Below are 23,435 nucleotides of genomic sequence, written 5' to 3'. Positions count from 1 at the left end.
GTCTTCATTGTAAACACTGAGAGGTGCGGGTCAGTGTTGCTGTTGCCCTTGGGGAGCGAACACTCGACATGCCGAGGCGCTGAAAAGGCAAAGGAGAGTTCCTGCGGGGAATGTGGAGAGGTTTCAGTCACGGGCCACGAGCAGGAAGTCGCCCCGCAGTCAGCGGAAAAAGGTCTATTGTGGGCTGAGCCTGTGATTCAGTGTGTGCTAATAGGATGTCCAGAAGGAGACATAACTGATGGGGAGGGAGGGGGGGGGGGGGGGTAAACGTCTGGAGCTTTCCAGATGATGGACGAGTATGGGTGCCATGGCGACGGCGCTAATGAGGCTGCGATTTAGGGTGCTGGGGCTGTCAGATGACCGTGAATCACACACGCACACACACACAGAGAAATGACACAGAAACCCGCTCTTTAAATATCACCTTGCTTTTTATTACACAGACAGACACAAGAGCCTTAGCAGCTCCACTCCAACTACTTCTTCTGTCCTCCCATCTGTCCCCCTCTGCGACTGAGACGTTTTTTCCTGTCATGAGACAAGCCCGGGTCCCCAAAGTGCTCAGTTGTGTGAGCTTGGGAGACACACTTTGGTCACAGGTGATTAAACCACAGGGTGTTATGGCTGTTAGGAGGTTATTAAGTCTCATGCCCGTCACCTCAGTTTATGACTCTTGGGAGACCACATTTACTCAGCTGTGAGCACCAGCGTGGGGTTTGCATGACTCAGGATTAAGGGCAGTAGAAGGCTTTCGCATAAATAATAATATTATTAAATGTGGCCCTCCTAACTCTGCCCTGTGCCTCCATCAGCTCGCTGGTTGACTCTGATCGGGACACCGTTTACAGCCCCGCTATGTGAAAATAAATAATCTACAAAAAAAAGGTAACCACTCCCCTTCCAGCAAATACAGGCTCTCTAAAAATGTACAGTCTTTGAAAATAAGTCAAAATGTTACTTAAAACTTCTTTCTCTATGTATTTACATACAGGATCATATAAAACTGCAAAAGGATCAACTTAGCAGAAAGGTCAACAGCATTATAGAAATCGTTTAAGCCCTAAAAAGCTTGTGGTAGGTTTGGGTTCGGGCTGTATGCAGGGTGCCAGACAAGCGGTCACACTCTCAGGTTGTGTTCACTTCCAGTTTAACGGCCAGCGGGTCATTGTTTCAGCTCTTTGGTGCCCAACGTGATGATCACTAAAAGTCCCAGACAGTAAAACGAGTTTTTCTTCTACTCTCGTCTCCGTCTTTACATTTACAGATTCATACTTAACTCCCAAACACGTCATGACATCACTTTGTTTATTAAAACAATCTTTAAAACATGGTTTTTAAGTCACAAACAAAGAAAAAGATCGATGCACAATGCAAAATCTACAAACTAAAATTCATTTAATAGAGGTTTTATGAGTACATTTGCTGTTTTTGGTTGAGTCTTTTTACACTCTACAGTTGTTTACTTCCTGGCCGTCACTAGGTGACAGCACTGAGCCCTCTGCTCTTCCTATGGACCACTGAACATACCAGCTCTGCAAACTAAACCTCTGAACCTAAGAGCAGTAAGCAAAACCTGCCGATAACCGTAGCTGAATTTGTACTGTGGAGCTGTCTGTTGCATCGCCTCCTCTGGGTTCTCTTCACAATATTGTGAAGCTGTTTGAAGCCAACACTTGCAAACCGTGGTGCTCTCAAACACCTTCCAGAGCCGACGGAAGAGAAGCAGAAGCTGAGAAGATTCACAAGGCGAGAGCGTCCAGCACGCCTCTACATTCCACTCTTTCCAACTGCCTAGCTCTACGTAGCAGCACAAGTTACAGCTTGTGACTTTTCACTTCCTTCAGTTCACTATCTTATCCTTGTCGTTCAAAGAAACTAAAAGAATTCCTGCATGTTAATGACATAAAAGTAAAAAAAACAACAAATGGAAGCAAACTAAGAACACCAGGCGTAAAAGCAACACCATTCTTTGAACACAATGGGTGAGTCACCAAACGAAGGACAGAGTGAGATTCATGGGACTAATGCAGCAGATGCAGTTCTCCACTTCAGACTAAGTTCAGCCTGGTCCATGACGGGGCGACCTCTGACCTCACATCAGTGCCTGACATTTAACTGCCTCAGAGGCAACGCCGAGGGGGTGGGGCTCAGGAAGGTGTCTCTAGAGGGCCTTCTATTGGCTCCTCCTCCTGCCCCCTACCTGGTTATGACGAGTGAGTTCAGCTCCTTGTATCTAAGGGGCGGTCCTTGCTTTTTAACTTCTGCTCCCATCAGATAAAGTGCCATTGGAGTTATTGAATAGAGGGAGAGTCAGAGCAGAGGGTGTGGACAGACTCTCTGCAGTGTCCCCGTACTCGCTCTCAGCCAGCTCGCCCTCGCGCTCACAGATCACTGTCATTGGGCTGCTGAGGATCCGGTTGCGTGCGTTGTACTTGCTGCTGGCAGCAGAGGGCGGCGTGCGCGAGCGCCCGTACCTAAACCCGCTCATTGAAAAGGATGGCGAAGTCGGAGAGGACAGGGCCAAGGCCTCGTAGCGGCTCCACTCATCTGTTGCTCTCTTTCCACGGCCGGGGGAGTTACAGGGGCTGTGTGGCGCCATCAGCGAGGAGGAAGGCGAGGCCTCAGGGGAGTCCAACGCCGACTCCGAGTATGGTCTCTGGGAGCGAGGGTCAGTGGAGCGAAGCATCTCAGTGGCCGACATCCTGAAGCTGGTCTCTGAGCGGCTGCCCTTCTTCAGGAGAAGGGCCTTGAAGGTGTCGCTGCTGGTGGAGGACTTGCGAAGGTTGCGCTGGATGGAGCCTGACGGGCGGGGCAAGGGGGACACCATCACTGGGGACCCGCCTGTCGGAGTGAGGGGTGGAGACTGAGGGCTGCTCCCAGCCCGGGACTTGTCCTCCTCAGATTCCTTGCGACCCAGGACCTTGCGCTTCGACCTAGGGTAAATTGTGGATAACCAGATTAATGGCCTGCTTGTCATTCTGCAAAGTGAGTGAGTGCAAGCAGGGTTATTGAATTTGTAAAAAGCTGAATAACAATTAGATGTTGAACCGATGGAAGAGCAAGTTGAAATGCTCGGGATGGGGGCAGTTTCATCAAATCCAATTATTCAAATTGAAATCAGGCTGCAGAATATGGGATTTCATATAAATGAGCAGGAAGCAGCCTTTGTTCAATCCAGCCCTGTGAATGTTTCAGCGCTGTAGTAGCTAAAAAAGAAGAAAAAAAATTTGCACTTCAAATACTTGGCCTACACGCCTCAGTCTTTGTCCCAAATTTGCCATATGTCAGCACTGCCCCCAGCAATCATGCGTCACAGCACAAATCTTAAAAGAGGTAAACCAATAAGGAGCATTGAGTGGCGTGGATGCTCAAATAATTAAGCGAGGGCAATGAGAAGAGTTACATTTACGTTAAAGGAATCCAATGAGTTTTTTTACCAGAAAAGCTGCAGACGCTGCAACTCTGCGGGAAAGCTCAGACGCGGCACAATGAAATTAATCAAAAACACAAACTGGGAAAAGTGCCCAAAAGCAGTTTTAATCACACAAGGACGATTCAGCCTCCTCTCAACAGGGGGGTGTGTATCAGAGTGGTCGACTGCACCACTCAGCCTGCACTGTCAATAACTCCTGCAACCAAAGCATAGCAATAAAGCTGCAACTGGCAGAATACAGGGGATTAGTGCTAGCAGGGGAAACAGCCTTATTAATCTGTGGTCCAGCGGGTTTGCACTGTGGGATTACTGTTGCTAATCCAAAAGTAGCATCACCGCGATGGCAGAAACAAGGCTCGCTAATTTAAAGGGAAGGGGCTACCTGCCACTTCGCACCTCTCTAGAAAGGATGCTCCCACCCACTGCATGCCCCCTCTGCACGAGGAGGGAGAGAGGAGGAGAGGGGGAGACAGAGATGATTAAAGGCACGAAAAATTGAGATTCTGTGATAAGGAGAGCAATTTGATGCAAAAAAAGTAAAGGGAGCAGTGAAGGGACGCAGTGAAACAAAATCCTTAATCCTCAGATTAGATCTACAGAAAACAATTCTTCCATACAGGACAAATAACCTGTAGAGAATATACTTGTGAAGGTCAAATGAGAGTCTAACTGGTCTGTGAGAGAATCTGCTTTTTGTTTTAGAAAGACTGCAATTTAGTCTGTGCCCTAAATTCAACCTACATCTAGCGTCGTCCCCTGTGAGCTCCGTCGCCATCAGTAGCCCGTCTGCATTACGTAAGACTTTTCTCACACATATTTACACGTGCATCCACTCAACACACCTGAACTCAGTCAACCAAGACGGCTGCGTACTGAACTCACGGTTTGTTGAATTCACGGCCACACTGGAGAGGCGGTGCTACCGATCTAGGTTATAGAGGGTAAACAAGGCTGCGATTTAAGACCCATCTCAGAGTGCTCTATCGATTTCTCTGTTTGTCTTACGTTTGGTTTGGAGCATCTTCCCTGCAGGCAGGTGGTATTTTATGCTGCAGATGTAAGGGCATGTCATTCAGGGTTTTCCAGAGAGATAAGGGGGAGAAGACGAGGAATGTGGGGGTGAAGTGACAGAGTTGAAAACAAAAGGTATTGGACAGGTGATAAGGGGAGAGGAAAGGAACAGTTAGAGAGACAGCAAGAAAGTCACCATCAGAAACACAAACTATACATTCAGACATAATGTCACAATCTCTTGATAGTTCAAAACTAAATTTCTCTCTTTAATTTAATGAGATATGACGTTAAAAGACGATCTTTTTTGGCAAATCAACTCTCGATTCCGTCATCGCTTCCCACTTATCAAAAATCTGTAAAATGATTCTCTATGTTCTCTTCTAAGGAGGTGCAATGGAGGAGGAGAGCAGTAAAGAAAGTGGTACACAAACAGTTCCACTGTGAGGGTCAAGCACAGATGCTTACACAATCCCGTCGTCCAATTAAACTGCACAATAAATCGCACTTGCACACGTGATGCGTGCACCATAAATACATCGACAGTCTGTTTCGCCAGCAGAAATAAAATCCCGTGAAATTAAATCCTGCGATGCTCAAGAGAACTCCGACTGCTGCCGCACGTGACCGTGAAACACAAACTGGCGGGCTGCATGACAAATTTATGTGTCCTGCCTTTGAAGCACGGGAGCACGTATGCAATATATATATCAGTGTGTACAAGAATGGGAGAGATAGAAACAGAGAGAGGGAGAACGACAAATCTCTCTGGTGGCCTCTAACCTAGATTAGGATACAAGGGTGCCGAGTAGTTAAATAATGGATGAAGCAACCGCCTTTTTTTTTACTCCTGCTGAGAATGAGCAACGCTAATGTGACTTTACTAACACAGATGCCTCGATAAACATGTGACTACTGACTCATTTTGCTTCTTGAATCGGACTCATCGCTGACAAGGAACAGAAACAAAAGCCACTCTGGGCTGGGAGACTCCAGAGACCAGCTGTTTGACGGATGTGTGTATGCTTGCAGATGGGACGGCGCTGGGTAACGTTATGACTGAGAGGTGGAGGGCAGAGGGAGAGGAAGAGGAGGGCTAAGGAGATGGAAAGAGAGAAATCATGGGTTGAAGGAGCTTGGACTTCAGGGTGATACATTGTGGTTTATGAGGGGGGGGGGGAGAAAGAGGGAAGGAGATGTTGACAGAGAAGGAGGGGGGAGGTAGAGAGGAGAACAAACAGCAAACCGAACGCTAGAGATAAAATAAACTAGCTCAGTGGAATAAATTATATATAAGGAGTTGAAGCGGGTTGGGAGTGAAGAAGTTGGAGTAGATGAAGAAGTGACAAGATGCGTAAAAGAGAGAAATGCATCATGGTACCTGTGAATGGCGGCAAAAAGGTCCTCAGTGGTTCGGGGCCGCGTGTGAGTCGGGGTCACCATGTTCTCCTCGGAGGACCCGTTGGCTGACGGGGCCGGAGACGATTCGGACGTACTGGAGTAGAACACCTCACCTGAGACAGAGAAACACACACACACAGTTACAGGAGAGTAAACACACACACTTTAGGTTTACTCAGTGAAACACACACTCGTGAATAAACTCATAACCTCGCTGTCTATGAAATCTGAAGTGGTACAGAGGAGGTGCTGGACTGTCTTCTTACATTCTCTTTCGGTCTCTAGATATCCTGTCTTTTCTTCTCCTCTTGTTCAGCCTCTCTCTCCTCCTCCTCCTCCTCTTCCCCCTCCTCCTGTCAACCTCCGCGTTCACATCTGCGCTTCGACTGCCTGAGCTGCTGCAGGCAGTCTCACTTTACGCTCTCCCCATCCTCCCCTCCATCCACTTACCAGATCTGTTCCCCCCTCCCCTCTGATACGATAGAGAGCCCCCCCCCCCCCCCCATTCCCTCCAACCACAAAAAAGCAGCCCCCCTGGACACTTGCCCCCTCCCCTATCCCAGAGAGAGAAGAAAGGATAGATAGGGAGCAGGACAGAAGGAGAGAGGAGCTGAGTAGGACAGACTGAGATTAACAGCAAAGAAGAGGAAAAGGCAAAAAATGGATATTTGGAAATAAGGATGGATGACTGAGAGAAGACGAGTAGACAGTGGAGGGGGGGGGGGGGGGGGGGAGCAGAGAAAAAAAGCAATGCGGGAAAAATGAAGGGCAATAGCCACGAGAATATGCATATGAAAATGTAGAAGAGAGACTAAGAGAGGATGAATTCAGGAGGCTGCAGCAGTGCTGTCCCAGTGATAAGCCGTCTCTGCTGCGCTATTTTCACAGTTTTCAGATCTTTAAAAGCTTGTGGTTTCAAGTCTGGATCTGTTGCTTTGGAAGGCAAAATGAATTTCACAGCTGCCTGAGGAGCTGGCCGCACAGCCGGCAGGCAGCAGCATCACCACTAACCACATAGGATTATGGTAATGAGCTTAACTAATAAGTAAATGAAGATTTTGACTGACACCATTTAAAATGAGTGTTCTCTCTACACACATTTGATATATGTCTAACTTTGATTTGATGATAACAAAGCATAATTTTAAAAAAAGTATTTAAGTCTGACTCACTAGTGTCGTCCTCCCTGGAGCTGATGGATCCAGACGTGCTACTTGTTCCATCTCCCTCATCCTCTTCCTCTTCTTGAGCCTCTCCATTGGTATATAGTCTATGGTCAAGACTTGGCTGGCTGGCAGAAGCACAAATGTAGGACTCGTTCTGGGTTACTGTTGTCGTTTCACAGCTTTCTGATGGAAGCTCCGAGCTCTCTGAAGTTTCCTCTTCCTCCTGTTGCTCACTTTTACTGTCTTTCTTTTCTTTCTGTATTTGTCTTTGCGGTGCATCGACTTGGTCTTCTATTTGTGACAGGATGGTTGTATCCTCAGATGGAACCTGTTCATCGATTGGTCGGGGGCTAAATTGTGGGAGGAAAGAGATTTGGGGTTTCTTGGAGACCACCGGGGGCTTCTGTTTGACAGGAGAGCTACGGGGGCTCTGTTGGGGACTGGGCAATGATTCCCGTCCTTCATCCTTTTCTTTTCTGTTTAAGATAAAGTAACTTTGATCCTCCGCTTTTCCATTCATGACAACACTATCTGGTGTGTCATGTGTGATACTGCAGTCTAAAGACAACTCTTCTAAGAGCTTTGACACAGGTGATGGTGAGGAGTTGCGTGAATCTTCTTCTGGGGAGCAGTTTGACCCGGGTATCACAGTAGGTTGCTCCAGGGGGTGAGACTTCTCCAGGGTCTGGGGCTTTAGAACCTGAGCTTCGGTGTGGTCTGATTTGCCGTTAATCTCCTTCTCTGGTCGTTTAACAGAGCGGAGCTGCACCATCTGCAGCGCAAACGGCGTGATCAGGGGCTTAGGTGACTTTGTAGGGCTTTTGGAAAGAGCTGGTTTTGGAGCATCTTTCATTGCCTTCACAAAAGACGGGGAAGGTGGGACAAAAGCTGGCAGTGGAGGAGGTGGAGGGGGACCCATGGGGGGGATGGGAGGTGGAGGGGGAGGGGGTGGGCTGAAGCTCCCATTGAAGGATGAACTGGGGTGGATTAGCATTTCAGGGGATGGAGGAGGAGGGAATTCTGGGGAGGTGGAGCAAGCAGCGGGTGGGCTCAGAGTTTGACTCTGAGGGGTGGCTGGTAACAGGGGAGCTGGCGGTGGAGTGCCGGTACTGGAACATGGCGGTATAGGGGGAGGGAAGGGTGGAGGTGGGCTGAGAGGGGTGGTGGGAGCTGAGGAGGAGGAGAGGGGCAAGGGTGGAGGTAGTGAAGGAGGAGGTCCGGAGCTTTTAAGTGAGTCCGAAGTGTTGGAGGAAAGGGAGGTGGAAGAGGAGGACATGGATACAGAAGAGAGGAGAGATGACTTTCTCTCGGGCACTTTGGGCTTTGGCCGGCCGCCCGAGGGAGACATGGACCTGACAAACGAGGGCACTGGGGTTCCAGCTGTGGGGGTGTTGGACTGGCTGGAGTAGCCGCTGGATGGGGAGGTCAGCCGGTGCACCCTGTCCGGTGAGGAGGTTGCCATTTTGGGCTTCACTGCCACCCCTCCGTCCTGGCCTGGAGCACCAGGGGCCTGGCTGTTGTTGAGAATCTCACCTCCGTTCTGTAATTCTCCTGGGTGAGTCCCAGCCGACATGCTCTCTGTGGCATGGGCCGGAGGGGTCTGCACCCTCTGATCATGGTTACGAGGGTAGTCCATGTAGTAACCCCAGGAATCAGCGTATTCTGAGCGCAAGCTGCTGGTTTCACTTTGAGCCGGCGTCACATGGCATAACGAGTACACGTTAGACACACCGCCACAGTTGGCGTTAGCTGCGAGTGATGCTGCAGAGCTACCTGCACTGATGCTACTCTGACTGCGTGGCCGTAGCACCCAAGGGTCATCGTAGTCACTGCTCGGGCTGTGAGAGGGGGAAGAAGGTGAAGCCCCTTTTCCTTTCCCTCCTTTCAGCCCCATCTGTAGGCTCTGCTGCAAGCTGGCAATAAGAGTCTCATTGAGCATGGCTCCGTTTGCCTCCTTAGCACCGCCGATGGCGCTAACGCCTCCAAGAGGCTTTTTAACGGAAGTCTTGCGTCTAAGAGAGTCTGTACGAGCTGGTGGCAGAGGAGGCTTCTTGGCCTTGCGGAGGGAGATGCTGCGAGACAGCGAGCGATCACTGTACAAGCTCACAGAGTCTTCCTGATTGGCCACCTCGCGGCACTCGTACATGCTGTGCCTGGTGGCCCGTCCAGGTGCTGCACCATGCCCACTGCCATGGCTGCGAGAGCGCAGGCCCGAGTCCATGTGCATGGAGGTGTAGTATCCATCATTGTCTTGGGAATAGAGGGAGCTGGAGTCAGTAGTGGTCCTGGAGGAGTGCTCCAGGCTGCTATACGACTGGTTTATAGGAATGGAGCAGCTGGAGGTCAGAGTACGGTGTGGAACCACCACGTTTTCTGGCGTGTCGTAGATCCACTGCTCCTCTGGCAGACAGGATGGAGGTGTGGGTGCCAAGGTGCTGCGGCTGTGTATACTGCTGTCCGAGAGCCCTGACTCACTAGCAGGTTTTGCGACTTCCAGACCACCGTCCTTTGGTGTATGAGTGGGGGTAGAAGTGGCCAAAGCTGGGCAGGTGACGCTGTGGGTAAAGGCTATTGGATTGGAGATTCTGGGGTCAGTGTTGGTGGAGGAGGCTCGACTGAGCGGTCGAGCTGTGGGGTAAGCGGAGGCTTGGGAGTGGGGGAGCTGACCGGAGGTGTTGAGGGTAATGACCTCAGAGGAGCTAGACAGGGTGGCATTGGGGATGAACGAGGTGGAATAGGCAGCATGTGGGGAGACTACACATGCTGGACCACCACCCCAATCACTGGCCTGTGTCCCCCTCACCTCCTGAGACTTAGGCCGAGGCAGGGTGCCTGTCCTTGGGGCATTTCTCATGTGCACCGCTGTATCATCAACTTGAAGCTTGCCAATCTGCCTCGGAGGCGTAGTTTGCTCCTCAGACCTGATGGGGGTGCTGCTATAAATGGGGTCAGCACTGAGGGACACCCTGGCTCCCTGTCGGGGCAGACTGTGAAAACGGGAGAGATCTCTATTAAACTGAGGCAGCATCAAGATCCCAGAGCTGTCACTACTCGAGACGGATATACTTCCTGCTGAGGAGGAAGCAGAAATGCCGGCCATTTGAGCAGCGATTCCCTGTCCTCTTTGAGCCCGGATTCGTCTCATGGATGGGGGTACAACCTTTATCGTTTCTGTCTGGCAGCCGGAGTCTCTGGTCTCTGAACGTCGGAGCATTGAGTTGACGCTCCCAACTCTACCCAAGGTTGAGTACTGTCCCGGGATGAACATGGAATGCGGCCGGAGCTCTCCGCCGTGTCTTTTTGCTGCTGTCAAATGAATAAAGAAAATAAGATGAACACGTGATTGATCACAATTCCTTTTCTTGCACCACTACCTTTCTCTTTCCTCCCTATAACTTCTTCAGCAACAATGCTTTCTGCTCTTCTGGACTGGACTGTTAAGATAAACTGTGGTCACATGGAAGTTAATTAATTTGATTAGCTGTACCCTCATGCGCTAATAACTTCTGGTCTGCTTCATAAAGGAGGAAAGGGTATGAGGGAGGACAGAGAGACTCCCTCCTATGCTTCCCCTCCTATTATGGCTCTGGCTCAGTCCGACAGAAAAGCAAACATTACCCTGAGGTCCAGGACAGGCAGCTGACAAGGTAAGGCAGCCACCAAACACACACATGGCCACAAACATGCAGTGTATACATGGTCATGCACTGTCATACAGGACAGAACATACAGAAAGATATAGACAAGGACACGCAGAAATGCAGATATCATAAAGACACACACACACACACACCGAACATACCGGCTTGTAAACAAACAATTTGAAGAACGAGTTGTAAAACGAGAGACGATCTTTAGTGCGTCTCCCATCTGTGGTGCCTCTCCTGTTGATGCTCGTATCCCAGAACATACACTCACTTCCCTTTCTTCTCTCTCTCCCTTCTCGCCGTCTCTCTCTCTCTAAACCACACATCCACTCTCTTCCTCCTTTGCTAAAAGCCGGAGTGACAGCTTGGCTGCTGTTGTTGCTGCTGCTGCGATAGATTAAGCTGCAGGTCTACTTCGCAGGCAGCTCTTGTGCTAAAAGAGGGAGGGATGAGGCACTGGGACAATTACCCCGGCCCAGTAATCATGACATTCAGAGGCTGTCGTCAGCTGGTCACTTACCAGACTTTAAAGCTCCTTTCCTATCAGCAGTGGTGATCTTATCACACAGAGAAATGACATTCTCCTTAAACACTGCTGCCGTCCCACAGCTCAGAGACGTGTAAATAAACATCAGCCATGCGGTGCCGTCAGCACAGCAGTGTCAGCTTAAAAAGCTTAGTGTTTGCTTAACACCCAGCTCAGCTCAGTAGGGGACCTCTGAAACTTAATATTTGTCATGTATCCCTCATCTGTTTGGAGGGTTTGAGGATCATATGTTCCGAAAATGACAAGGGTGGTGGGGCCTTTTTAGGTGTTTATGATCAGGGGCCCATTGTCTCATAATCGGTACATGTTGGTAAGTAAGACACACATGCGACACATGTTAAAGATCATCAATAAGGCCCCAGGATTAACGCTCATACACATAATTAACACACACAATTCACAGCAAAAGAAACATTTAAGACGAAAGATTATGGCACAATACGTCATTTAGGATGGCAAACCCTGCACTTCACTTCTCTTATGCGACATGATTTTCCAAGAGGCAAAGTCTAAAATGAGATTATATGAGTGCAAACATTTCTAGAAAAGGAAAAAGGGCAAAATGAAAACCACTAAACTAGTGAAAAAGGATTTCATAACTGGTTCCTGGCTGTGGATACAGTTAAACAGGGTGGAGGAGAAATGAGGACACTTGGTATGAAGAACTGAAACAGGGAAAGACACAACATCTGCAGGGCCTTGATCCAACACTGTGGACTTGCATGTGTCATTTTCTCCCTCTCAATGTGACTTACTAAGACCAATACTGGTGGGGGGAGTTCAATCTCCACTCAATGTCTACGGTGATTGGATAAAAGCATAAATCTATGGAGAGTATATGGTTATTGGAAGTAATGAAAGGAGGGATGCTTGTCCAGAGTGTTGGTACAGGTCTGTGGACAGTAGAGGGCAACATATTGCCCCACAGTGATCCATACCTAGCTCATGGTTGAAGTTGTCAGGCAGCCCTGATATAGTCTTTCTGCGTTTGACCTTCTTGGGCCGGCGGGACACGGTGTCAGTGTTAATGAGGGAGCGCCGGACACTCGCCTGTCGGTCAAACACTGCCCCTGGTAGCCGGGAGGGCGAGAGCAAGGCAGGCGGACACACACACAGGCAAACAGCAGTCGGTTAGTTGGAAGGAACAAACTCAACAACGTGCAGTTTTTTTTTTCAAGTTGAACATGCGACACCAACAGGGTAGAAATAGTAAAGGGTCAGTGTAACCAAGTTAAATATCTTAACTTGGGCAAATACAACCAAAAGTATCTGTCTTGCATTATACCACTAGAGAAAAGGGACCTGACCCTTTAACTTTATGATCCATCAGCCAAAGAGCCTAAACATTTGACCTGTCATTACTCTCCGAGCATAATCATTAAAACAGAAAAAAAACAAATACTTTTGGCTGATGGTCCAACCCTTATTATAAGTCACTGAGGTGTTAACATACATGTAAGATCTGTGAGATAGTAGGTAGAGTGCATGCTCTTATCTTTACACACATGCACAGGACAGATATGAGGTGAAAGCATGCACACACATACACACACAGTCATTCATTCCTCTCAACATCCTTCTCACTCTCTGTCCAGCTTCCCTAAAGGAAGAGTATTATCTTGCTAGGAACTGCTCTTCCTTCTGCTACTTGGCCAGCTGGTGACAGCCTGCAAGCGTTAGGGAAATATAAATTGATACGAGGGCGGATGGTGTCTATCACATTCCCCCTCAGAGTGACAGAGAAGTCCCAGATCTCCCTCTTGTGTCTGCGTGTGTGTGTGTGTGTGTTTCCTCTCTCTTTCTCAGTAATGTAAAGCGACAGGAGACGAAGTCAACAATGATTTGCGTGGAGTGGGACCACATTAAGCCCTCGTTAATGTCTCAAGGACGGCGGGATCACTGTTATATCACAGCAAAATCCAGATGTTGATACTGAACTGCCATTTCGTCTTTCAGCTGTTGGTCATCGTCGTGAGTTTACGTCTTATGAGTGAGACGTCACGCACGCTACAGTGTAATATATTAATCATCAGAACTGGCAGAAAGAGACGTTATATCTGTTTTTATGTGTGTGGCAGATAGCACTGAAAAATGTGACGCGCCGACAGGGGAATTGCATCGACACGTTTTTGCTGTGTTCATCTGCCAAACGCCATGTGATCCGACATAAAGTCAGCGAAAAGCCTTGACCCCTCGGATAAGCTGTCAAACGATTTCCACACACAAGCGCTCGCTCACACACGCATGGAGGTCAGTCTGCAAGAAGCATGATGAGAGAGGAACATATACAGAGGAGAGGACAGACATCCATGACCGACACATGCAGTTGTTTTCCTCAGTGGGTGACTGAATTCAGTAATTGATTAGTTTATACCCACTCAGCCACAGAGGGTTTATAAAAGTCTGACATTTCCATTTTTGCTGCGTTACTGATAATTATATGAGAATATCAATAAAATCACAAGATTTGACATGTTAATGTGGCAGTTTTGAGATCATTGAAAGGCATTTTTTATTAGTCATCTAGCGCCACCACCAGGTCAAGATTTGAGCTGTACTTTGGTGGAAGCTGGTTGTCTCCTCCTGTTTCCAGGGTTTGTACTAAGCTAGGCTGAGCATGACTATAAATGTATCTTCTCATCTAACTCTCAGTAAAACAGCAATCAAGCAAATGTGACAGAATAGGAGAAACAAAACAAAATGTGTGATTGGTGGTGAGAGGTTGATGTTACAGAATAGACACCGGGGATGTAGTTGGATCTTTTCAATATGGAACTAGAGGACCAGGAGATGTATTTTCCACTACCGACACTGATGGGGATTGGCCGCTACTCGGTAGTGAGTGAGAGACGGACACAATGATTGGATGATTGAGGTCATACCTGTGACGTTGATGGGAACTATGTCAGTGGGCACGGCCCGGGCCGCCAGCCTCATCTTCTCCTCTGGGGTGGGGAGGGATGTGCCCTTCTTGTTCCAGACAACCCGTCCGTCAACCTCATACCCCTCCCCTCCTTCACCCCCTCCCTGCGGGGTGTGGGACCTCATGGAGAGCTGGGATCTGTTGTCCTCTGCTGATGAAGCTGTGGACTAGAGGAGAAAGAGGAAGAAGTGGTTAAAACAATGTCAAAAATGAAGTCGAGCCGAGAGAGAGAGAGAGAAGAGAGAGAGAGAGAAGAGAGAGAGAGACAGAGGGGAATGGAAAGACAGCAGAAAGGAAAGGTAGAAGAGAGGAGAGATTACAGAAACAAGGAATGCAAAAGATAAAGCGGGGAGGAAGAGAGTCAAATGCAAAGGGGGAGAGACAAGACAGGAAAAGGGAGTGACAGAGGTGAGAGGGATGAAACATGATGTGGGGGAATGAAAGGCAATGGAAACAAAGATTTTGTCACTTTGAATTAGATCACAGACGTGATAAAGAGAAATGTCTCGATAATAGTAGAGAATAAAAGTGGGAATAGAAAATAGAAGAGAATACTGTAGAACTTAATTGTCCCAAACTGTAACTGACAGACTGTAAAAACTTTATTGACACACACAAACAGACTTCAACATATTACATCACTGTGACCTTTAGAGGCTTGTGGCGCTGTAAACACATTTCGCGATCAATCAAACCCAAATGGAAACACTCACACAAACACACTCTCGCACCCACGCAAACATCTATCAGAAAAAAATGGCAGGATAAAAGCAAGTGAGCAACAGCGGGGAGAAAGAGGGAGAATCACTCATGCATTACACTTTTACAGTTCTCAACCCCGAAGTAGAATTTACCGCCGAGAAGTGCCAGACGACAAGGTTTTACTGCAGCATCCAGGCTTGAAATTGAGCTGTTAGTCAACAGAAAACCAGACATTTCCAGCATGCTGTCAATGTCAATTTCAAAGATTTCGAAATCATTGTATCGAATCATCATAGTGAACACAAATAATCCCAAATTGTTCTCATCATAGATCCAGGGGCATCAACCCCTGGCTGAATCTGCATCAGGTTGAGTTTAGCCACCGTGGAAAAAAAATCCTCTGTGGGATTTTGTTCAGAATCTCCAAAATACACCCAGCAATCATCCCGTATGTCCATTCTTTTTTATCCTGACACACTAGGAGAGACAGCGATTAGAGCTTTCATACAAACCACGCATGGCTGGATAAGAAGGGGGGCAGTAAAGTGTGGGATGTAAAGGACCTCAGCAACAGTTTTGGTAGAAGGCATGGCTTGTTATGTTGCATTGTGGCTCAACCTGCAGCCCCTGTTTCTCCTTTTGAAGCTGCTGTCAGGCAAAGTTAGGCTCACTGGCCTCAGGACAACAGGAAGTGATGGGGGACGAGAGACAAACAGCGGAAAGTAGAGAGACAGATAGAGAGAGATGGGAGTCGACAGCGTGTCATGTGGGTCGAGGGTCAGGGAAGGAATGAAACAGGCGGTCGACATCAAGGGGCTCTGGGGGACAAAGGAGACCCTGATAATAAGAGTGAAAGACCCTCTGACCCTCTCGGGACCACTCATATCACATTATGTGTGAGAAATATAAATGCGGAGAGGAGAGGAGGTATGTGTGGCTGTCAAACCATTCACAGTAATGGTCTGCCAGTTAAAGAGCGATAGATAACTGTTTCTGTCTATGGTTTTGTTGTTGTTACTTTTCTATTCCTGAGAACAGAATAATTGAATGACCTTTGCAGGTGTAAGTGTTCCAGATTTAAAGCTGATAATTCTTAATGTAAAAAATGAATTAGAAAATGAAGACAGGAAAGACAGAGAAGTAACTAGATTAAACTGCATTCTCATATTTAACCACTAGAGGGCAGACTGACACTGTTGAAATGACAGGAGGTGAGTCGCCATGCTGCCGAATCAGCTGCAAAGCACTGCTGGTTACACGCTCACGCTCAGCACTTGTATGCACCGTATGTACCAGCTGTTACCCTTGGACAGCTGTGAGGGTACGCGAGAGCAGTGTTTGTGTGTATGTGTACCTTCTTATCATCCTCCTCCTCCTCATCCTGCAGGCTGTTGGTGGACTGTAAGGGGTCAGAGAAGGTGGGGCCCTGAGAGTAGTACTGAGAGCTCCGGAAACCATCTTTCCTCAACTTGTCGCATTCTGCAGGACAGACAGAAACAGAGAAACATATTACAGACGGGAAACGATTAGGATCTTTGTCTCCAACAGGATTTCTTTTAGCTTTTGATGTCAGGAAGGAATGTATTGTGTATACTGTACAGAATTATTCAAAATAACTCATCCAACAACACTATAGTAGGAAGGATGTGTGAAATATATATAGGACACAGACGTAGCTGTTCAACACATGTCAACTCTACGTGTCTGTCTGTGTGTGTGTGTGTGTGTGTGTATGTATGTGTGTGTGTGTGTGTGTGTCAGTCACAGGACCGCAGCGCCTGCTGGGCGCTGCCAAGCGCTGCTCACACCTCTCGTCACCACCTGCTGTGACAGGGTTGTGATGTATGCGTGTGTATTCCGATGTGCGACAAGAAGGGAGTTTATACATGAATGTGCGTGTGTAACCAGGAGGGGGTATCAGTTTCAGTCTGTCACACACAGATGGCAGAACTGTCCCTCTCTCTTTCTCTAAGGGGGCATTTAGCACATCATATCTCTCTCTGCACATATCCACTAGTGCATCCTTTGTCTAGTCTTTGAATAGCTGATGACATACTACTGCTACACCTTCGAGGGTTTTGTGTGCGTTTGCTGATGCCTGTAACCTGAAGGATAAAGAAACTGTTGAGGGCAAACATTACAGACTTTGTCCACATGTAAAAACCTTCCGCGGCTTTTTTTTCTTGCATCTTTGGGATTTATTCAGCGTGTGATGCACTATGAAAATCCCTTTTGGTGACTGACACGCATGTGTACAAAAGCACATGCACATCACTCCTAGCCTGGCACCTCAGAGATGCTGCTTTTGATCCCTTTTATGTGCCATCTATCTCCATAGCTAATTACCGCCTTATCTCAGAGGAGAGACACGCTGGTGCATGTATAATACTGTCAGCTAATGGATCCTAATTGGGTTGGCAAAGGTAGCAACTGTAACAACAGGCTGATGTGGTGGCGGTGTGGAAGAAGGGATTTAGAAAGCATGATGATGACGGGGAGCGGAGCTGTTACGATGATTGAGGAAGGCTGATACAATAAAAAGGCCTTGATGAGCCGCTTGTTGCTAGGCAGAACTGAGAGGGAGGGGGCGAGAAGACGAGCAGAAAACAAAAACACTATAATGCTATGAACTGGGTGTATCCATATATATTTTACAATGGCAAGTCCATCAAATTTGCATTTAGTGATTGATAGTAGACTGTGTCTGTCTGCCGTTTGCTGTTGAGCAGGTAGTGTGCAGTGGGGGTTTAGAGCTTTTAGCTAAAAGTTTGGGCGTGCCGAGTCGCACCCGAGATGGACCACCAAAAATGCATAATTCTTGGGATATTATTGACAATATTCATACGACTGTTACGTAACTTTCCTGATGTTTTTCTGTAACTCAACAGCTGTCTGCAAAAGCCTCACCACAAAACACAAGCTGAAACCCCACGTGTGTGGATGCTCATTACCATCTGATTGGTTATTGATTATTTGGCTCTGTTACAGAGAGGAGACTCGTGTAGCTCGTGCTGACGGCACTGGATTTAGTGACTGGTAACATGTGCATGAAAACAACCATTATTAAGCAAAAACACTAAACATACTTCCTTAAGGCTGGGCTGTAGTTAGGTGTGAACCCTTCAGTCTCAACGTCCTGGGAGTGGACAGTTAATAAAAGAGATAAAACACACACAAAGACTCGATGGACAGCACAGGTGCTCCCATTGAACACCTGTTGTCTTTCAGTTAGGACCCCTGGGGCTGGATGGCGACGACAGGATGATAAGACGGTGACAGGATGAGGGGGGGGGGGGGCTGAATAATTCAACCTCCCAGGTGGTGTTTGCGTACCTAGCAACATCAATATTGCAGGAAGCAGTATGCAACAGCAACAGCACAGTGGTCAAACAATGGGAAAGATAAAGAAAGCCTGCAGTGTGTGTGTGTGTGTTGAAAGCGGGTTACTAACGCTTTACACACCGTAAGCATCAGGTTACAACCAGCTTCTCCCCCATTTATCTTTTTTTTTTATCTTCAAGCACACAAGGCCAACCTCGCATGTAAACAACGGGCCTTTACTGTAACACATCCACCCATTTACGCACCCATATGCACACTTCCAAAACCTTTTCTCACACCTGCCTCCCAGTCTGTTATCTGAGTAATGGGTGGACAACTTTCCCAGGACCTCTCAGCGAAACAGGTGCCCACATTTACTGGTGTTTCCATTTCCTGTTCTAAAAATGTTGTCACTCTGCTGTGACTCGACTCCCTGTGTCTGTGTTTTTTCTCTTAGCTGTGCTGCACAAACAGGGAGAAGAGGATCTCACACTGTTGTGTTGTTGGCTAAACTTTGGTAAGGAACAGAAATGACAGGGTTGGACATGTTTACAATGTTGTAGACAAACAGTTGATTTACTCATTGATGTGGCAAGTGGCGAATGACTCCTCTAACCCTGACTCCATCTGTTACTATGCTGGATCCTGTCAAGCTCTCCGATGCGGCCCAATGTGACCGATCCTTACCTCGCAGGGCGGTCTTAAGGTTGACTTTGGCCTGACGGTGGAGGTCTTCGACGCAGGGCGGCCTGCTGCCTGGCAGGAAGACGTTCTCCTGCTGGTGCCACGGAGCTGTGTAATGGACCGTCCACTTGCTCTCCTCATCCAGGTTAGACACCGCTGCAGAAACACACAGATCAGGTTATAGATTTTAGTTGATCTGACCCTAGTGGATCTCCTGGAGGATCTGTTAATACATCATTTCTCAAGAACAGTTCAAACATATCAATTTTGTTTTATAAAAAGGGGAGTTCTGTAGTTCCCAAACCTTTGGAAAAACAACAAATTATGGACTAGAAAATGTCCCGTACAAGCAGAACTGGCTACTGGAGGGGTTTGTTTATATTTGGCGAAGAAAAGGAAGAGGAAGGAGATTTAGGTGCGTTGCATCTAGGCGTCAGTCTCCACACCAACAACATGACACATAGCTGAGACTTCACACAGTTGGCCACACAAGCCAGAGGGGGAGGAGGGAGGAAGAGTATCTGGTGAAACACGAACCAGATGATAGCCAGCTCGGATATTCAAACAGGCTACTAAAAACGTACAAAAAGCCAACTTTTAAGCAAGCTTACTTGTACTTAGAAACTGCTTCAGAGAAACAATAATATAACGCACCAGCACCTAGCAGCACTAACATCTAGCTAGATCTCAAGATAATATATCCAACTATCTATTCCTTCACAAGAACAAACCATACTTCTCTGTTTTTTGTAATTTTCTACAGCACTTCTCTCAGACATCATCAAACAAATCATAACAGAAAATTATGGTATTTTCCCCCTTGCTGGTAGTGGTGGCTTGTAATGCTGATGGTCATGGAATTGAAACTTCCCATTCTGCATTTGTAAGCCACTAAATACAAACGTCAGCAAAACAACTGAGGTGTAAATATCAACAAACACACACGGTTCTCAAAAAGTTTGGCTTACCAAGTGAGCGTATCCAAGCAAAAGTAGCTGATTGTGGATGTAGGACTATCTCCATTTAGACTGTCTGTCCCTGTCCTGACCATCACAACATGTCCGTCTAACTGGGACTGAGGGAGACGCTCGAGGGAACCGGGAGGAAGGAGGGCGGGTCGTGAAAAGGGGCTGAGAGTGTGTGGACTGCTTTTTGTTTGAATGCGTTTTCACAGGTGCTAATGAGCCACAGTAGGATACGTAGGGGGTGTGTTTGTGTGTGTGGGGAGGTCGGGGAGGACAGAAGAGGTAGATGTTTAGGGCGGAGGGGCCTGTGACTGCAAATTGGTCCTTGGAGAAAGTGCGCGACAGTGCGTAACTGCTTAAATATACAGAAAACTTCTGATTTTAAAAGCTCTTTTGTGTGTCCGACTTTGCTTCTATGTGACCAGATTAGTGCGTGACTAATGAGTAGAGCAAAGTCAAACATAGATCTCTGATTTGATTTAGAAGGGACAGTCAGTGTGCCAAGTCGTGGTGCTGCTGGTGACTAATGGAACCTTAACGTCTGTCTCTACAGCTCATTGAGGAGCAGGCAGGCTGGTAACTTTAGCTCAGGAGAGGGGTTGTTGTTCCTGCTCACTCTGTTACCAGACCTTTCTTTTCTTTATTCACAAATCTCCACTTTCTCTTCCCAATATTAGTAATGTAACAGTGCAAATACAACAATCCTCGGTCCAACAGTGTGAGTTGTAACACACACGACAAGGCATGCAGCAGAAATACAAGCAACAGGAAACTATGTAGACTATGATCTGTGACTGCAGTCTTACTTACTTACTTACCTCTTATAATATATATCATAATCTGGCACTCCGACTATTTGAATAAACACTAGTAAATGTTTGAACCAAATGTGACAAAAGGGGTAAAAAAAACAAAAAACGTAGCAACACCCACAGTCATGTCACCATGAGGGTGTGTGTGATGGGAGCAGACTTGTCTACGTGATCCAGCGTGCCTGCACTGGTCAGGAACAATCAATCAAACACACGAGGCAAAAACCCTCTGACCACAAGTCTGGACTGGAGAGTTCCATGAAACACACTCGCACACAGGAAGTAGAATTTGAAATTTGAAGTTTATAAAAGCAGGCGAGTAGTAGTCGGTTTTGTATCTCACGGCGCACAACACACCTATGAGCAAGGCAGTAAAGCCCCAGCTGTGGGCGGAATAAGAATACGTCGTTAAACCAGCTCAACAGGCTAAATCAGGATCTTACATAATCCTCTCCTAATATTCTTGCTCTCCCACACACACACTCAGCACAGGTAGCCCTCCTCCACCCTCCTCTCTGACTATAGGGTTTGAATAGGTCTCAGTAAGGCTAAAGGCAGACCAAGGACATGGGGACTATGGACACAAAGCCTGCATTGTCCCCCTGCATCAGTCTCCACATCAGGCCTTTCAGAGCCACAATATGCCCTAGCCCCTTCACACACACACACACACACACACACACACACACACACTGGACTGAGGCGCGAAGGTCTTTCAGAAGACTACTAATCCCTCTGTCCATTGACATCCCAGCTCTCCTTACGTCCATTAAGGACGCAGACTGAGAGCAAACTGGGTACTGAAGACTCTGAAAGACACAAACAGGCTGCAAGGTGCACCAGAGCTAAACATGCAGAGGCTGCACACAGTAATCCCTGCAAATGCATCTGTATGCAGACACACACACACACCAATGTTATTAGCTGCTATGATCAATAATCAACGTTAATCCTGAACAGGGCACCAGCCAATAGAGTATTGACTGTCATGCATAATGCAACCCTTCTGTGTTTTGTAAGGGTCAGCTTGGTTCAGATACATTTTTGATATACATAGTTAAGTCGTTAAAAGAGTGTGAAACGTGTGCAATCTTCTTATTTAATAATTGTTTTAGGGAGTATACCTCTTTTCAAAATAAATTAGCATAAAACCCAGATTAAATTGCAATTCCAATTCAACCTCTTTCAATGTCTAAAAAGTTGTGTGTACTCCTAATGTTGTGGAAAAAGCTGAGGATATGAGCACTGCTCCGTGTGGAGCTCACTATCCTCTGGACTGCAGTAAAGGACCTGAGGAGCAACGTGCAGGCACGTGCAAGAAGTACAAAAAAAACGCTGACCTAATGATTAACATCACCTCAGCCTTGACGGTAACACACGCCATAAATACACCTGAGATTAGAGTCGGCACAAGCAGTTTACCCTGCATCAACCAGGTCTTTGTTTAACATCCTCACATGCTTTAATACACAGCCGTTAATAAAATAATGATGTAGCCTTCGAGCATTAACTAGCCAGAATCTACTGTACATGCATGGCACACAGACCCGGCATTGTTTCCTTTGATATCTGGATCAGATTATCTGAAACATTTAGAACTAAATAAACAATTTTTTTAAAAAACGAAATTTTTCCAAGCCAACTATTTCCAATCCAGAAGCTGTGATTTCAAATGCTTCCAGCTGCCACCTTTACAAACGCTGTTGGGTCATTTAGTGCTAATAGTGTGAAGTCTTGGCCCACTGGTTACCTGGTAACAGGGTGCAACAGAGGGTTGTCACTGAAGCGACGCGCTGACAGGAAACCGTTAGTTTCTATTAAAATCATATAAAACTAATTAAAGCTGCCATGTGTACACCTTTGACACAGAACAGCTTTAATAAAGCCATTTAAAAATGGCTTTATTAAATTAGTCGAAACAAATGTAGGAGATTCCGACCCGCACGCTAAAAAATAATGATGTATAAACAGTATAAATTCTAATCAACTGCTGCTCATTTGTTGTAGTTTTCATGTGAAGTCCAAAACTACTCATATGACACATTAATGATCAATACAGAGCAGAAGTAAACCAATCTTACCCTTCCTTTTGAAGTACTTAATCACAGATTTTAACGAGGTCCCGATAAACACCATTATTCCGGTTGAGTGTGCGCCTCTCTCTCTCTCTTTAAAGAAAAAAAATCCAAATCCGATGAATAAGAGCGAGAGAAAGACGGGACGGAGGAGCGCTGGTGTCTGCTCACATTCTCACTACACGGCTGCTTAGCTGAGTGTGTGTGTGTGTGTGTGTGAGCGTCTACTATGCTGACAATGAGCCTCTACCCCTATCGCTGTCTCTAAACACACACTGGGTCCACCACTCCCCCCCCATCATCACCACCACCACCACCGCTCTCCCCCTCAGGCAGTCCAGTCCTCGGAGACACACACACACACACACAGCGGGAGGGGTGTAGGACCGGCCCCTCTGTTCCTCTGTGCTTTGGTTACCAAGGAGTTCTGGCTGCCTCTCCCTTCATTTCTCATCATCAGTCGTTCTCTTGCGCCGTCTCTCTCTCTCTCTCTCTCTCTCTCTCTACGCTCTCTTTTCGTCTTTACTCTGCGGGACTCGAGATAAAGCTGAAAGTTGAACTTGCAACAGGCAAACTCGTGCTATTTTGCTGTGAACGTCAACTTTCATGTCAGCCGCATCGCTGTCTCTTTTCTTTCTTTCCCTGACTTTCTGTGTGTGTGATCAGCGTGTCTCCACTTTCACCGCTACGACAGACTAGCCTGGGGAATATTTATGCATCTAATTAAACTATCAGCCACCTCTACAGG

The 23,435-nt window shown here is 47.1% G+C and overlaps 1 protein-coding gene across 2 annotated transcripts in view; it reads right to left on the bottom strand.

The window, feature by feature from the left end:
- Positions 1-1,284: 1,284 nt before the first annotated feature.
- nhsl1b (NHS-like 1b) overlaps positions 1,285-23,435 on the bottom strand; it is a 45,340-nt gene continuing 23,189 nt past the window's right edge. The window contains exons 2-8 of one of the 2 annotated variants that reach the window (XM_076084093.1): positions 18,839-18,991; positions 16,185-16,309; positions 14,088-14,295; positions 12,144-12,275; positions 7,018-10,317; positions 5,826-5,958; positions 1,285-2,933 (exon numbers count right to left, since the gene is read on the bottom strand). In XM_076084093.1, coding sequence (XP_075940208.1) covers positions 2,255-2,933; positions 5,826-5,958; positions 7,018-10,317; positions 12,144-12,275; positions 14,088-14,295; positions 16,185-16,309; positions 18,839-18,991 — 4,730 coding nt within the window. In that variant the 3' untranslated portion in view covers positions 1,285-2,254. Of the gene's footprint in view, positions 2,934-5,825; positions 5,959-7,017; positions 10,318-10,813; positions 10,968-12,143; positions 12,276-14,087; positions 14,296-16,184; positions 16,310-18,838; positions 18,992-23,435 lie in introns of those variants that run through there. The other variant, XM_076084095.1, reaches the window with a different exon arrangement.

This window comes from Anarhichas minor, unplaced genomic scaffold (genome assembly GCF_050575085.1).
Source record: "Anarhichas minor isolate MPS153535 unplaced genomic scaffold, ASM5057508v1 ptg000136l, whole genome shotgun sequence".
Lineage (NCBI taxonomy): Eukaryota > Metazoa > Chordata > Actinopteri > Perciformes > Anarhichadidae > Anarhichas > Anarhichas minor.
Note: the sequence above shows the minus strand (reverse complement) of the source record. Positions and strands in the feature narration are given on the sequence as shown.